The sequence below is a fragment of the Rhamphochromis longiceps genome, linkage group LG22, assembly GCF_057381845.1.
Source record: "Rhamphochromis longiceps isolate RC_006_pf linkage group LG22, R_longiceps_female_GT1.1, whole genome shotgun sequence".
Lineage (NCBI taxonomy): Eukaryota > Metazoa > Chordata > Actinopteri > Cichliformes > Cichlidae > Rhamphochromis > Rhamphochromis longiceps.
This window is the reverse complement of record NC_140577.1, coordinates 14,474,133-14,486,425: the sequence shown is the minus strand read 5'-3', so window position 1 is coordinate 14,486,425 and position 12,293 is coordinate 14,474,133. Positions and strand designations below refer to the sequence as shown.

At 40.4% G+C, this 12,293-nt stretch overlaps 1 protein-coding gene across 1 annotated transcript in view; it reads left to right on the top strand.

Annotated features, from left to right (window-relative positions):
• The window catches only part of slc45a4a (solute carrier family 45 member 4a), a 55,181-nt gene extending 45,849 nt beyond the window's left edge, over nucleotides 1-9,332 (top strand). Inside the window, exons 5-16 of the mRNA XM_085395389.1 lie at nucleotides 482-661; nucleotides 764-954; nucleotides 1,041-1,221; nucleotides 1,617-2,078; nucleotides 2,332-2,603; nucleotides 2,697-2,858; nucleotides 3,145-3,244; nucleotides 3,352-3,432; nucleotides 3,529-3,659; nucleotides 3,823-3,891; nucleotides 3,977-4,131; nucleotides 4,917-9,332. Coding sequence (XP_085251515.1) covers nucleotides 482-661; nucleotides 764-954; nucleotides 1,041-1,221; nucleotides 1,617-2,078; nucleotides 2,332-2,603; nucleotides 2,697-2,858; nucleotides 3,145-3,244; nucleotides 3,352-3,432; nucleotides 3,529-3,659; nucleotides 3,823-3,891; nucleotides 3,977-4,131; nucleotides 4,917-5,097 — 2,165 coding nt within the window. The 3' untranslated portion in view covers nucleotides 5,098-9,332. The remainder of the gene's footprint in view (nucleotides 1-481; nucleotides 662-763; nucleotides 955-1,040; nucleotides 1,222-1,616; nucleotides 2,079-2,331; nucleotides 2,604-2,696; nucleotides 2,859-3,144; nucleotides 3,245-3,351; nucleotides 3,433-3,528; nucleotides 3,660-3,822; nucleotides 3,892-3,976; nucleotides 4,132-4,916) is intronic.
• Nucleotides 9,333-12,293: the final 2,961 nt, after the last annotated feature.

Sequence of the window (12,293 nt, the reverse complement as noted above, 5' to 3'; positions counted from 1 at the left end):
CATGTACACAAGCGCACATACTGACACGCCGCTGTTCTTTCTACGAATGTTTCTATTTCCCTGACGTTAATGGATTTGAGTTTGTCATGCTTAGTCACACTGCCTCGACAACACACAATACACTCAAAGTACACACCCCACTGCACACTGTGTTGTTTACATACATTTATACAGCTTCAGGCCCTCGGGGTGCTGGGGGGGGTGCAGACCGGGTCACAAATGTCATGTGGTACACAAGGTCACACACGACATGCAACGCAGTATGGGAAATGTGCAGTGACCTGTTTGTGTCTATAGCTGCTATTGTCATTCAGTAATGTGCTGTTAGCTCTTACCATGCTTGGTTACATCAGTATAAATTTATTTATTTTTTTCGTTGTGCTACACATTTCTTCTTGATAATTATTGGCCTTTTTATTTTTGTATTTCTAAACCTAAAGTAAGATAAGCACTGAAAATCATCTCTGTGTTTCTCTGACAGGTCTGTCACTCGGTGATGAGCAGGGGAGACAGCCAATAGGGATTGTTCTTACTGTGCTGGGTGTGGTGGTGCTGGACTTTTGTGCGGATGCCACAGAGGGACCAATCAGAGCATACCTGTTAGACGTGGCAGACACAGAGGAGCAAGACATGGCACTGAATATCCACGCCGCCTCTGCAGGTACAGCTGATGATAAACACAGCGATAAAATATTTTCCGCCATTACTGCGAAAGAGCAGAATTCACCTCTCGCGTGTTTGTTGTGTGTGTTCTTGCCCGCAGGTCTAGGCGGCGCAGTCGGCTACGCGCTTGGAGGTTTGGACTGGACGCACACGTTCCTCGGAGCAGTCTTCAAGTCGCAGGAGCAGATCCTCTTCTTCTTTGCAGCCATCCTCTTCTCTGTCTCCGTCGTGCTGCATCTCTTAAGTATCGAGGAGCAGCAGTACTCGCCGCAACACGACAGGCTCGAGCAGGTACTGAACCGTGAAGTTCAGTTTTAGCAGAAATAGACTTTTTCAGTGACTTCACAGAAAACATCCTTTCACTGCTCTCTCGACAGGAAAGTCTGGATCCTGCCCACCTTCAAACATCGGCCAATGGCAGGGCTGGACTTCTCGGCGCCAAATTAGAAATGATCGGTGAGGATGATACGGTAGAGAGCTACGACCTCTATGACCCATACGAAGATGACCAGTCAGAGCATGGAGACATGGACTTCCTAGAGGCGGAGCTTGTGAGAAGTAAGTTCAGAAACTTCTGGGGTTTTTTTTAAATTAGCAAAATCTATTTTAAATGGTTTTCAATTCAAATGATCAAAAAAAGATGGTCACTGTGCCAAGGGAATCCAAATAAACCCGAAGTTAGCAACATATGTATACTTTTTTGGTGTTTGGTTTTTATGTTTCCTAGGCAAAAAGAGAGCAAAAGGAAGTTCAGGATCCGTGTGACCATATGTCACAAAGACTTTTATTTCCACTTATAAGAATGCTTAATTGCTCTTTCTCTCTTTTTTTTTTTCCAGTCATGACAGGGCAGCTGTAACTTCATCCCTTTTTCTCTGCCCTGTTTCTTTCGCTTTTCTCTAAATTTCTGACACCTAAACTGATCGCATCACCTCCCTCTCTTCTTTCTCCAGGTAAAAGCGACAGCGTCCTCGCCATGGCAGACGCAACCCTCGATCACCTCGACCACGATGCGATGTTCTTGTGCCACATAGAGCCTTCCATCTTCGCCGATCACCTCTCGCCCTATCACGGCTCACCCTCCACGACCGCTTCCTTCTTCAACCCCAATCGCAGCACCCCACCCCCCCGATTCGCCAGCATCAGACGCAGCAGCAGCACGGGAAGTCAAGACTTCCTCCGCCCCCAAAACAGCAGTAATCAAACGAATGTTACCACCCCCAGGATTTCCCGCCTCTCAGCTTTCCTGCAAGAAATGGAAAATGACGATGGGCAGGAGGCGCTGCTGAACAACCAGCTCAACGAGCAGCGGACGCTGAACGGGCGGCTGTTAGCCAGCGTTACTAATACTGACAGACTTGGCACTAACAGGCTGAGCTCCAAAGGACAGGCACACCGTGCTGGAATGGTCAAAGGTCAGCATCTTTACGTTATTATAGCCATGTTGTTGATATATGTTAACCCAGTCATATTTAGTTATACTGGGAAAGTCAGATTTGGTCATGTGAAATTGTTCTGATATAAACAACTTTAGTTTAGAAAAATAGCACAATAATGCTAAATCAGTTTCTTTAAATTTTAGCATGAAAGACCTGGATAATTTCCCTACAGTGTTATTATAGTAGTTATTAAAAGATGAACCCATTAACAAACTCTCTCTTCATCCAGCTGCCAGTACTGGAGCTCCTATGAGACAGTCACGCCACCGCCACACCTTCTACCGCCAGCCGTCCTGCACTTTTTCTTACTACGGCCGCGTGGGTAATCATCGTTACCGCTACCGCCGAGCCAATGCAGCTTTTCTCATCAAGCCGTCCCGCAGCATGAATGACCTGTACGAAGTGGAGGCCAGGCACAGGAGGAGGAACAGGCAGAGGAACAGACACCGCAGCGGGAACACCAACTCCTCCAGCGGGGACACGGAGAGTGAAGAGGGCGAGGTGTGTGGATGGAGGGGTGTGATGCTTAACGAGTCTGTATTGTTTGTCCTCGCTGGTAACTGTAATGTGTGATGAATTATCTTCTCCCCTCAGGTTGAGACCACCGTGCGCCTGCTGTGGCTCTCCATGCTAAAGATGCCCCAGGAGCTGCTGCGGCTTTGTGCCTGTCACCTGCTCACCTGGTTCTCCATCATTGCAGAGGCGGTCTTCTTCACCGACTTCATGGGACAAGTCATCTACCACGGAGATCCTAAAGTATGAGAAACAGTCAAAAATGCACAGATATACATACATTCACTTCATCTCACTTTACTTTACCAACATATACCGTGTTTTTTTTTTTTTTAAATTATTTACCCTAAAAACATTTATCAATCTTCTTTCAGTTTTTCTTTTCTTTTTTTTTAAATGCTTTGCACAGGCTTCTTTTCATTTCTCTGATTTTTGTCATTTATTTTGCTGCAGGAGGATAAAAAAGAGCAAAACAGTCTCCATCTTACGTAAAAAGTGATGTAACTAAGCCCAGTTTTCTGTCTCACAGGCTCCTTCTAACTCAACCTTATTGGATAACTATCACAAAGGAGTTCAGATGGGATGCTGGGGCCTGGGTATATATGCCATGACTGCAGCTACATGTTCAGGTAGCCATGCGCAAGAGCACATGCTCACATCATTCAGTTTTCCTGGTTAGAAAGTGGATTTTCTTTTAATCATTTGAGTAAACAATCCACAAATCTCTCTTTTCTAGCTATTCTTCAAAAATATCTCGACAACTTTGACTTGAGCATTAAGGTTATCTACATCCTGGGTACACTTGGATTCTCCATAGGTATGAACTGCATTAATAGACCACAGTAGAGTAGAAAAGCACACTGGATAGTCAGTAGTGCCCTAATCTCCCTCTTTTTTGTGTTTTCCTTCATAGGAACTGCAGTCATGGCAATTTTCCCTAATGTGTACGTGGCCATGGTGATGATCAGCAGCATGGGCATCATCTCCATGAGTATCTCCTACTGTCCTTATGCTCTACTGGGACAATATCACGAAATGAAAGCGGTACAGATATATTCAATTAAAAAGGCTGAATGATCTAATATAGATATGAATCTACAAAGATATGAATTAATGCATAGTTAAAGAATAGCTAGTAATCTACTTTTTTTGTTAGAAGATAATTATCATGTCTTTTGGGACTAATAACTTTCTTTGCATTTTTCAGTATATCCAGCACAGTCCTGGCAACTCTCGCAGAGGCTTTGGCATCGACTGTGCCATCCTGTCCTGTCAGGTGAGCGTCGAATAAAGTTATTTAGTTCTGCCACTTACATTCATGTCATATATTGTATCGAGAAAACTGTGTTGTGATTCTTCAGGTGTACATCAGCCAGATATTGGTGGCCTCAGCTCTGGGTTCTGTAGTGGAAGCTGTTGGCAGCGTTCGTGTCATTCCCATGGTGGCCTCTGGGGGCTCCCTCCTTGGATTCTTTACTGCCTGCTTCCTGGTTATTTATCCAACTCCAAACAACGGGTGAGAAAACTACACGTTCTTAGCCATAAAGCAATACACACACAAACTAAGAAATAGGCCTCTACTGAGGTTTTGCAGTCAGATGATCACTAACGTGACATTAACTTGTTTGCCATTTTGGAAGTGGGACAATGTAGGTTAAACCACATAAGGAACCAGTCACCTAGACTTAGGGACCTGTCCTCAACCATCTGGCTATCAAAGGTTGCTAGGAAAAAACTGCTCAGGGTTGATGACAGTTGCTGTGAAACATAGCCCCAGTCACGCAGGCCTACTCCAACTAGACTCCAACTACTCCATGAAAATGTGATGACTGCAGTGCTAATGCACAACTTTTACTTTGAAAGTGAACCTTTTCAAGTTTACTACCATATGGTGAGTTGTTAGTGAGTATTTGCAGATGGATTGCTGTGCTCCATGGAAAATACTATTAACTGTTGCAGCCTGCCAGCAGTTAAAGCCATTACAAGGAAGTTTTCGATGTAGCACCTACTTTGGGACCAGTTTCAACTAGCAGCAGCCAGCAACCTACAGCAACCACTTGCTCATCAGTTGAGGAAAACACATTTCTTCCTAGCAACCTCACATCTAGTGTGGCAGCAAATTCTCAGGCAATTTGTGCATGACATCATACAAGAAACTTCTATAGATAAAGGCCTAAATATGGTACTCATGCCTGCGCTTTAAGTTAGCTTAACGTTGAGACTGTTTCATTTGACCTACTTAATCTGTAGCTGTTTTTAAGCCCATTGTGAAGTCCTAACAAATTTTATTTCAATTGTCAGGGACGGGGAATCAGCCAAAGCTTCAGAGAAACGGACTTTGCCATCGCTGGAAAATCCCAATAGCGGCGAAGGGGCTGTTACCGTAGTGATTGAGAAACCCAGCTTCCTGAAACTCAACAAGGAGGGGAAGGCCACCAGCACTACTGCTTCCTGTCAGGTGGAAAATGAGTCTGCTCTGTGATTGGCTGACTGCGCCGACAGACACTTTGCTGCAGAAACAACTTGATTTGTCATTGCTGATGGAAAAGACTCGAAGGTGTGCCTTGATGTGAATTTGCTTTGGTCCACTCTTGGCGTTTGTTCTGGCTTTAACAGGGTTTTTATTTTTTATTTTTAATGTCACACTGAAGAAAACATCACAGTCTACCGTGGGACCAGCGTCACATTAGACCAACTTACCCAACAAAAGTCATTCTGGTCCCAGTGCCGCTTCAGCTGTTGACGAAGTTCCTTCCACTTATCCCTTACGGACTTTTGATCAATCCGTCAGGGTCGTCCAGGATTGAGTAATTAATTGGCCGTCGTTTTAAGGAGAGGTTGTCTCCTGTCTCTCAGGGCCTCTAGGAGGTGCTACTGAGCAGCCACCTGGACAGGAAACTTCAGGGGACTCACATACTCATTCAAACCCTCACACGCTCACATTTCCTCATCTAAGTTCAACACAATCGAATGAACACCCTAATAATGAACTCTATCGATGAACATTAGTCCTTGAAGCTGCAATCATTACAAAATGCTGAAAATCGTTCTTCCGCACTGTGGAGTCAGGTTGATTGAGTTTTTGCTTCGTGATGTGGACGCTGATTTACGAGAATGTGTGTGTCTGCTGACTTAAAACACCAAAACAACCCCAACAACACAGTCGGCTTTGCGGGACATTGCAGCGACACTAGCTTTAAGACTCTAAAGACTTTTGGAAGTGGCATTTTTTGAAATCGCAAGCCCGAAGCCTGGTTCCTGGGGAATTGATTGACCATAAAATTGATGCTGTTGCCCTCTTTCATATGGCAGGACTGACAAAATCTTTAATTCAGCCTTCAACGCGGGGGAAAGAGGACAATAATCCAGAGGATCTGCTCAGAAATATTGAGCATGAGAATAAAGTCGCATGTATATCGAACGATAAAACGACAGTCAAAACATACGCATGTTTACCGGGTGAAATTCGACAAGCATGAAAGTAAGAGCCTAGATGCAGTGTGTGCAGTATATGGGGCATTACAATCAAATATTGTTTTCAAGATTTAGTGAGGAACCACAGTGATGTTTCTGTTTGTTTTGACTAATCAAACTAACCTATGCTGCATGTTAGACTAGCTGAGGAGCGACAAACCAAACACCAGAGAGGAAAAGAAAGAGGAAACAGAGTTGTTCTCCTTTTCTTTACTTTTTCGCTTATTTTTTTGTTTGTTTGTTTTAAAAAAGATACTGTCAGCATAAAGTTTGCCACTCACTGCACATTGTTGGAAAAGAAATGTCACAAGGTTCAGCTAGAACAGCGTTACCTTTTGGATTTGGGGTTCTAATATTTTTTATGGATGCTGAATTTTATGGAAATGTTTAAAAAAAGGCAAACAAATCTCCATTGTGTTGACAGGAGTCATTTATGACAACAGTTTAAGGCTTGTTGCGTAAGCTTCAAGAGAAGGTCATGGCCCTGTTGTGGGTCTTTCCACATCACCAAAAGAAGAACAGAGTAGATTCTATATTTTTCAAAGCAGACCCGGACCCGGTTTTAAGCTCTGTAACTTTCACAGAACAAAAGATAGCACCAAGAATTTAGAGTTTCACTAATTTTGATTGAAGTGTTGTGACATTTATTTTACAATACAGTCAAAAGGCTTTGGGAAAAATGGTTAAATCTGCTACGGTAGCCACAGCAAAGGAAGCAAAACTGCCGAGTTTAGCAATCCTTAAAGCCGGGATAGATACGAAGACCTTGATGACTGAGTGTGCGATGACGTTAAACGATCTTAATCTTCTGAATGTTTCTTTAGCTGATTATGCTGGACATGTAAAAAGTCATTTTAAAGTGTTGTGTTGTTTGTGCCCCGATAAATCAGGCCTTTAGTTGCAATAAGGACCCTTGTTGATCAGAGTACTGTGCAGAGCTTGTGCAGGCTGAGCAGGGTTGTTGGTGGTGGTGCATATTTTTGGGTCAGTTTTCCTTTCGTTTCAATCAGCTGAAGCAAGCAGCTTGAAGGGAAACAAAATGTAAATTGCAGTGGGGGTGGTGACTAAATAGAAAGAACTGTTTGTATGTATGAACGTATGTAAAGCATTTAGTGGAAAAGGTGTTTTTATTTTGGGGTTTTTTTTTTCAACTTGAGCGACTTTAGAAGAGAATTCAGAGGATGTTTTTTTTGGAGGGGGGGATGTGTTTGTGATTTTTCACTCTTGTGCAAAGTTTAACATTTTCTTCTAATACTAATTCGATTCCTTCCATACTTTCAGGTACATTGAATCAGAGAGTAAGATAAAACGTTGCTAAGATTGGATGTTTTAAAAAACGGCCCCCTGCAGCCATTAGCGCAATAAAATATTCTGAATAAACATAAAAAAATAATTTAAAAAATCAACTTTGGGGTTATGGAGCTTTGCATGCGACGACAACGATATGCATGTTCAGAACACCAAAGTATGACTGTACAAATCACTCGAGCTCTTTTCTTTAATCGTAATAGGTCAGGGATGTATTTTCTAATGCACGGCTGGATGTTTGTGTCTTTTTGTTTTCGTTTGAACTTAAACGTGTTAAAAAAAAAAGAATTAAACGCAACATGTACTCTTTAAGCTGAAGCATTGTGCTTGGTCTGGGTCAGTACACTCCTAACAGGCGAGCGAGTTTTAAACATCCACTTTATCACTTTTCAAGCTGGAAAGTGAAGAAATGTGTTACAGGATGAGACGTTGTTCATTACAAGTGTAGGTTAGAGACTCCTGGCCGTGAATACTTGAAGTGCAACTAGAGTGTTTCTGTTCCAATGCAGTGAGGAAGTAGTTGATTTTATGGGGAAGTGGGGGGGTTGTTGTTCCAATGATGTCCCAAGCCTTTTATCACAGACTCTGGGATGTTCCGGCGACTCGGTTCAGCTCAGCCGCTTCGCTTGGCCTGCTGGGAGATTGAGTTCTTAACCTCTGATTCCATCTGGTGACTTAAAATGTTAATGTTTTTTTTGTTTGTTTGTTTGTTTGTTTTAAAGTCAACGAATGTGAGTTTTGTTTTTGGTTTTGATGTTTGACGATCCAGGGTGGGAGTCCTGACATTGCACAGAACTTGCACATAAGTAAAAAAAATAAATAAATAAACAAGTAGAACTTTATTGCAAAAGGAGGAAAAAAAACAAGTAACTGTGGATATTTATTTTTTGAGCTTTCTTGTCTATAAAGGATATTTAGTTTGCAAATGAGTAAATTAAAGCTATTCTATTTGCTGTTACAGGTGAACTGGACTTTGTGTGTGTGTGTGTGTGAGAGAGTGTGTGTGTGTGTGTGAGAGAGAGAGCATAGGTCCTCTCACAGCTGGCAAAGCAAAAAGACAGCAGTGTGTTAAAACTGTCATCTCAGTGTTCACTTTTTGGTCCTGGTTCTCTGTTCTGCAATCACCTGGTTTACACTTAGCTCTGGAATCGATGGTGATGATGCCTGAAGTCTTTTTTTTGTCTCTGTTCTGTTGTTTTAATTCAACTAGAAACTTTTTTTTGTGTGTGTTGTGTTTTATTTGAATCCTAGGCAGAGCCACACACGTCAAATTTTGGCCTTTGTACATTTTCAGTGTTTGCTCTCCACCGTCCGCATCACTGAATGAATGTGGAGACGCGGTGATGCTGTTTCATATTTCCTGGCAGCAGCGTGACGGCCATGCAGTCAGTCCAGCCTCTGTGCATGCGTGTTTGTGTGTTTGTGGCTCTGCCTTTAGTAAACTGTGTGTTAATGACGGAGGAGAGCGATGCCTATATACTTTGATTTTCATAGAGATTAAATCAAGATGAATACTTAAAGAATGGGAAAGTAAATATACGCAGTGTACTATATATAATATGCCTTGTTATTTGGAAAAAAAAGATGTAAATATACATATTTCTCTTTTAGTTTCTTCTTTTTTGCTGCTATAAAAAAGATGATTATTTTTGTTAGTAGTGTTGTTTTCTATATAAAGTCTGTATATATATCTCTATGTTATGTAAATATGCTTGAGCCTTCATATGTAGGACTCTGGATGAACACTGTATGGAACGCACCTTAAACTCTGTTCAGAAGCAAACAACCAATGACGTTTTTCATCATTTGGCATTTTCACTCAGAATTCAAAATGTGACAAGAATCAATAATAAAGAAGGGTCTCACCATACAGGCAAAAAAAAGAGAAAAAAATCTGCTCTGGATGAAAATAAAAGTTCATTTGATCAAAAAAGATTTCTGCAACTGGGAGTGTCTCACTTCATAAAGACATAAATATACAGTGATACCCACAAAATACATGTTTTTATATGCAATAATAATCAGAGAAACAAATTCATTTTAAAAATAGAACGTTTTTAATACTTAGAGGAAAATGCTTTGCAGTGCATTTAACATGAGTTGAGAAAGATGCTCAGAAAGGTCTTGATCTTGAGTGTAGCTGTTAGTTTACTCTTATTAGTATTACATTGCAAAATTTTTTACCACACATGTAAATAATGAAATATTAAGGGATAACAGTGTCTAAAAAACATGTTAATAAAATGCACTAATGTCCTTCTGTATATTGTTACCTCACTTATTATCTTTAGGGAGTCTTAAGCTTTAAGCAGACTGGTTTTATCAGGCTTGATGCACATTTTCTTGCAAGTATACGAGCATCTTATTCCTTGGAAAGTAAGATTTCTGTAAAATATTAATTACATGTTAATTAGAGAATTTTCATTCTTTCTTATAAAGATTTGGCAAGCATTTCCAAATCGTACTTTTTTTTTTTGTAAAGGAGGTATTTAGAGTATTTTTATCTGAAGAAATGATAAAACTCAATTGCACTTCAACAGAAACAGAAATCTGCACAACAACTAAGGGTGTAATTCCCCTGTAATCAAATGTAATTAATTAATTAATTTTTAAAAATTACAACTTTAAAAAATGTATTTGTATTTACATACAAATACAAATTTGAGTTGTGGATAAGTCATTTCGAATTGCGCCTAAATTCTGGGTATTTTACAGGAAAGGAGACACAAAGTACTTGAATTACTCACAGAATAATTTGTGTCTACTTAAAAGTTAGGCGCAAATCAAAATTACTGATACACTGTGTAAGATTACTTAGAAACCACTTAAATTTAATTACAGTAATTAATTGTTATAAAGTGTTATTTAGTTTTTATACTAAAAAAATAAATAAATTGTGATCCATTGAAGCTAACGACCAGGTTTACTCCAAAGAAGCAAATATAAAAATAATTCTGTCTTTGTGACCTCGCTCGTGTTTTTGTTTGCTTGTTTTTTGTTGGAATGCATGTGACTGTTGGTGATGCAACCTGCTGGTCTGCAGTTTCAAGACATTTTTTCATGTGCCAAAAAAAATCTTTACTCAGCATCTTCAAAGCAGCTAATTTGGTTTCCCATGATGCATTGCGGTTAGACCGCTGAGAAGGAAGAGGAAAACTGGGAAAAACATTTTGTTGTGCAGAATCAGATTTCTAGCGCACACAAACGCACACGCACATGCACATGCACACACTCGGTCAAAGCTTTGGCTGTTTCCATGAAGAGAAGCCAGAGAAGGAACCTGAAACTGGTGTGTGTGTTTAACCCAGACTCATCATGTGGCAGCAGGGCCAGCTGATGGTAAGTATTTATGTGTGTGTGTGTGTGTGTGTGTGTGTGTGTGTGTGTGTGTGTGTGTGTGTGTGTGTGTGTGTGTGCGCGCGCATTGGTATAAAGTTGCAAGCTAAGGTCATCGCAGTTACGTAACGTGAACTGTGATGACCTGCTGCTTCTCTGGAAGGATGATGGAGGGAAATGCCGCTCAATTTAATGTCTCACATTCCTGCTATGACTGACACCTCATAGCTCGACTCTAATATCGTCAATGAAAACTAAACAAAGAGTTTTATGCACTTAATACACAAATCCACTGAAATCTTGTGTAGGAGAGTAGTCATAAATCGTTTTTTAATTTATAAATTAAATTCATAATTCACAATTTTTTTCACCCTGCTTTAGAACACACAGATATTTCAGTGGATAACAGCAGCAGCTATGAAATAACATAATCTGTTATTGGGTAATGTTATTTTTCATGAACAGCTCCACTGTTAATCAGTGCCAGTGTGATTGTTCTGGATGACATTCTTCCACTGCAGGGAGATGCTGTCCTCTGGTGGAGTACACCTAGTACCAGGTTGGACCCCATTTCTGCCTTAATCCTTTGTAGCACAGATTCATCAAGTGCTGCAAACATTCCAGAGATTTTGGTGCATATTGACACGACAGCATCAAAGTTACTGCAGATTTGTTTGGCTGCAATCCATGACGTGAATCTCCTGTTCCACCGCATCCCTTTACCAGTGCTTTACCTGATTGAGACCTGATGAATGTGGAGGCCATCTGAGCACAGCAATCAGGTGATGGAGACACTGTGGTCATAAAGCAATAGAGATGATCATCAACAATACTCAGGTAGGCTCAAGTGTTTAACCAGGAGTTAAAAGAATGTACCTAATAAAGTTGCAGGTGACTATTTCTTTTGTTAACAACAGCTACAGCCAAAGAAACAGCACTTTAATTGCAAAAAGCACCACCATCTCTGCATTTTCTTTATATAAATCATTTATTATACTAAACAAGATAAACAAGTCAGTAAAAATAGCACACACTGACTCAAAAACAAGCAATGCTGAGACAAACAAACAAGGAGAAGAAGAAGAAAATGAATTTATGATAAAGTGACTTTATGTTAGTACATAGTTTGATTGATGCATCCATTTCTTAAACATTTAACTTGCATCTACCAAGTCCTGAATTATGAGGAAGATGTGTGATCACAGCCTCTAAAGTGTAGCCTAAATTTAAATCCAGCAAATAACCTGATGTACTAGAAACAAAGCAGTGCTTTTGTTTTTCATCATTTCCTGTCATTGTGATGCTGACATAAGTCCATTTAATCATTTTTAAATTATTAACAAGTCATTAAAAGAACATCACACTGTGTACCCCTAAATGTTTATACACACACATTTATCCTATTTATGTGTCTCGAGACTTCAACCCTCTGAAAGTCTCTTTTCTTTGCTCATAACTCTTTCTGTTATTCTTCATTTTAATGTTGCAAATGTCATTTTTGAAGGCTTTCAACATTCAGTGTGACTCAATACAGACATCTTGATGAATCAGAGTCAAATG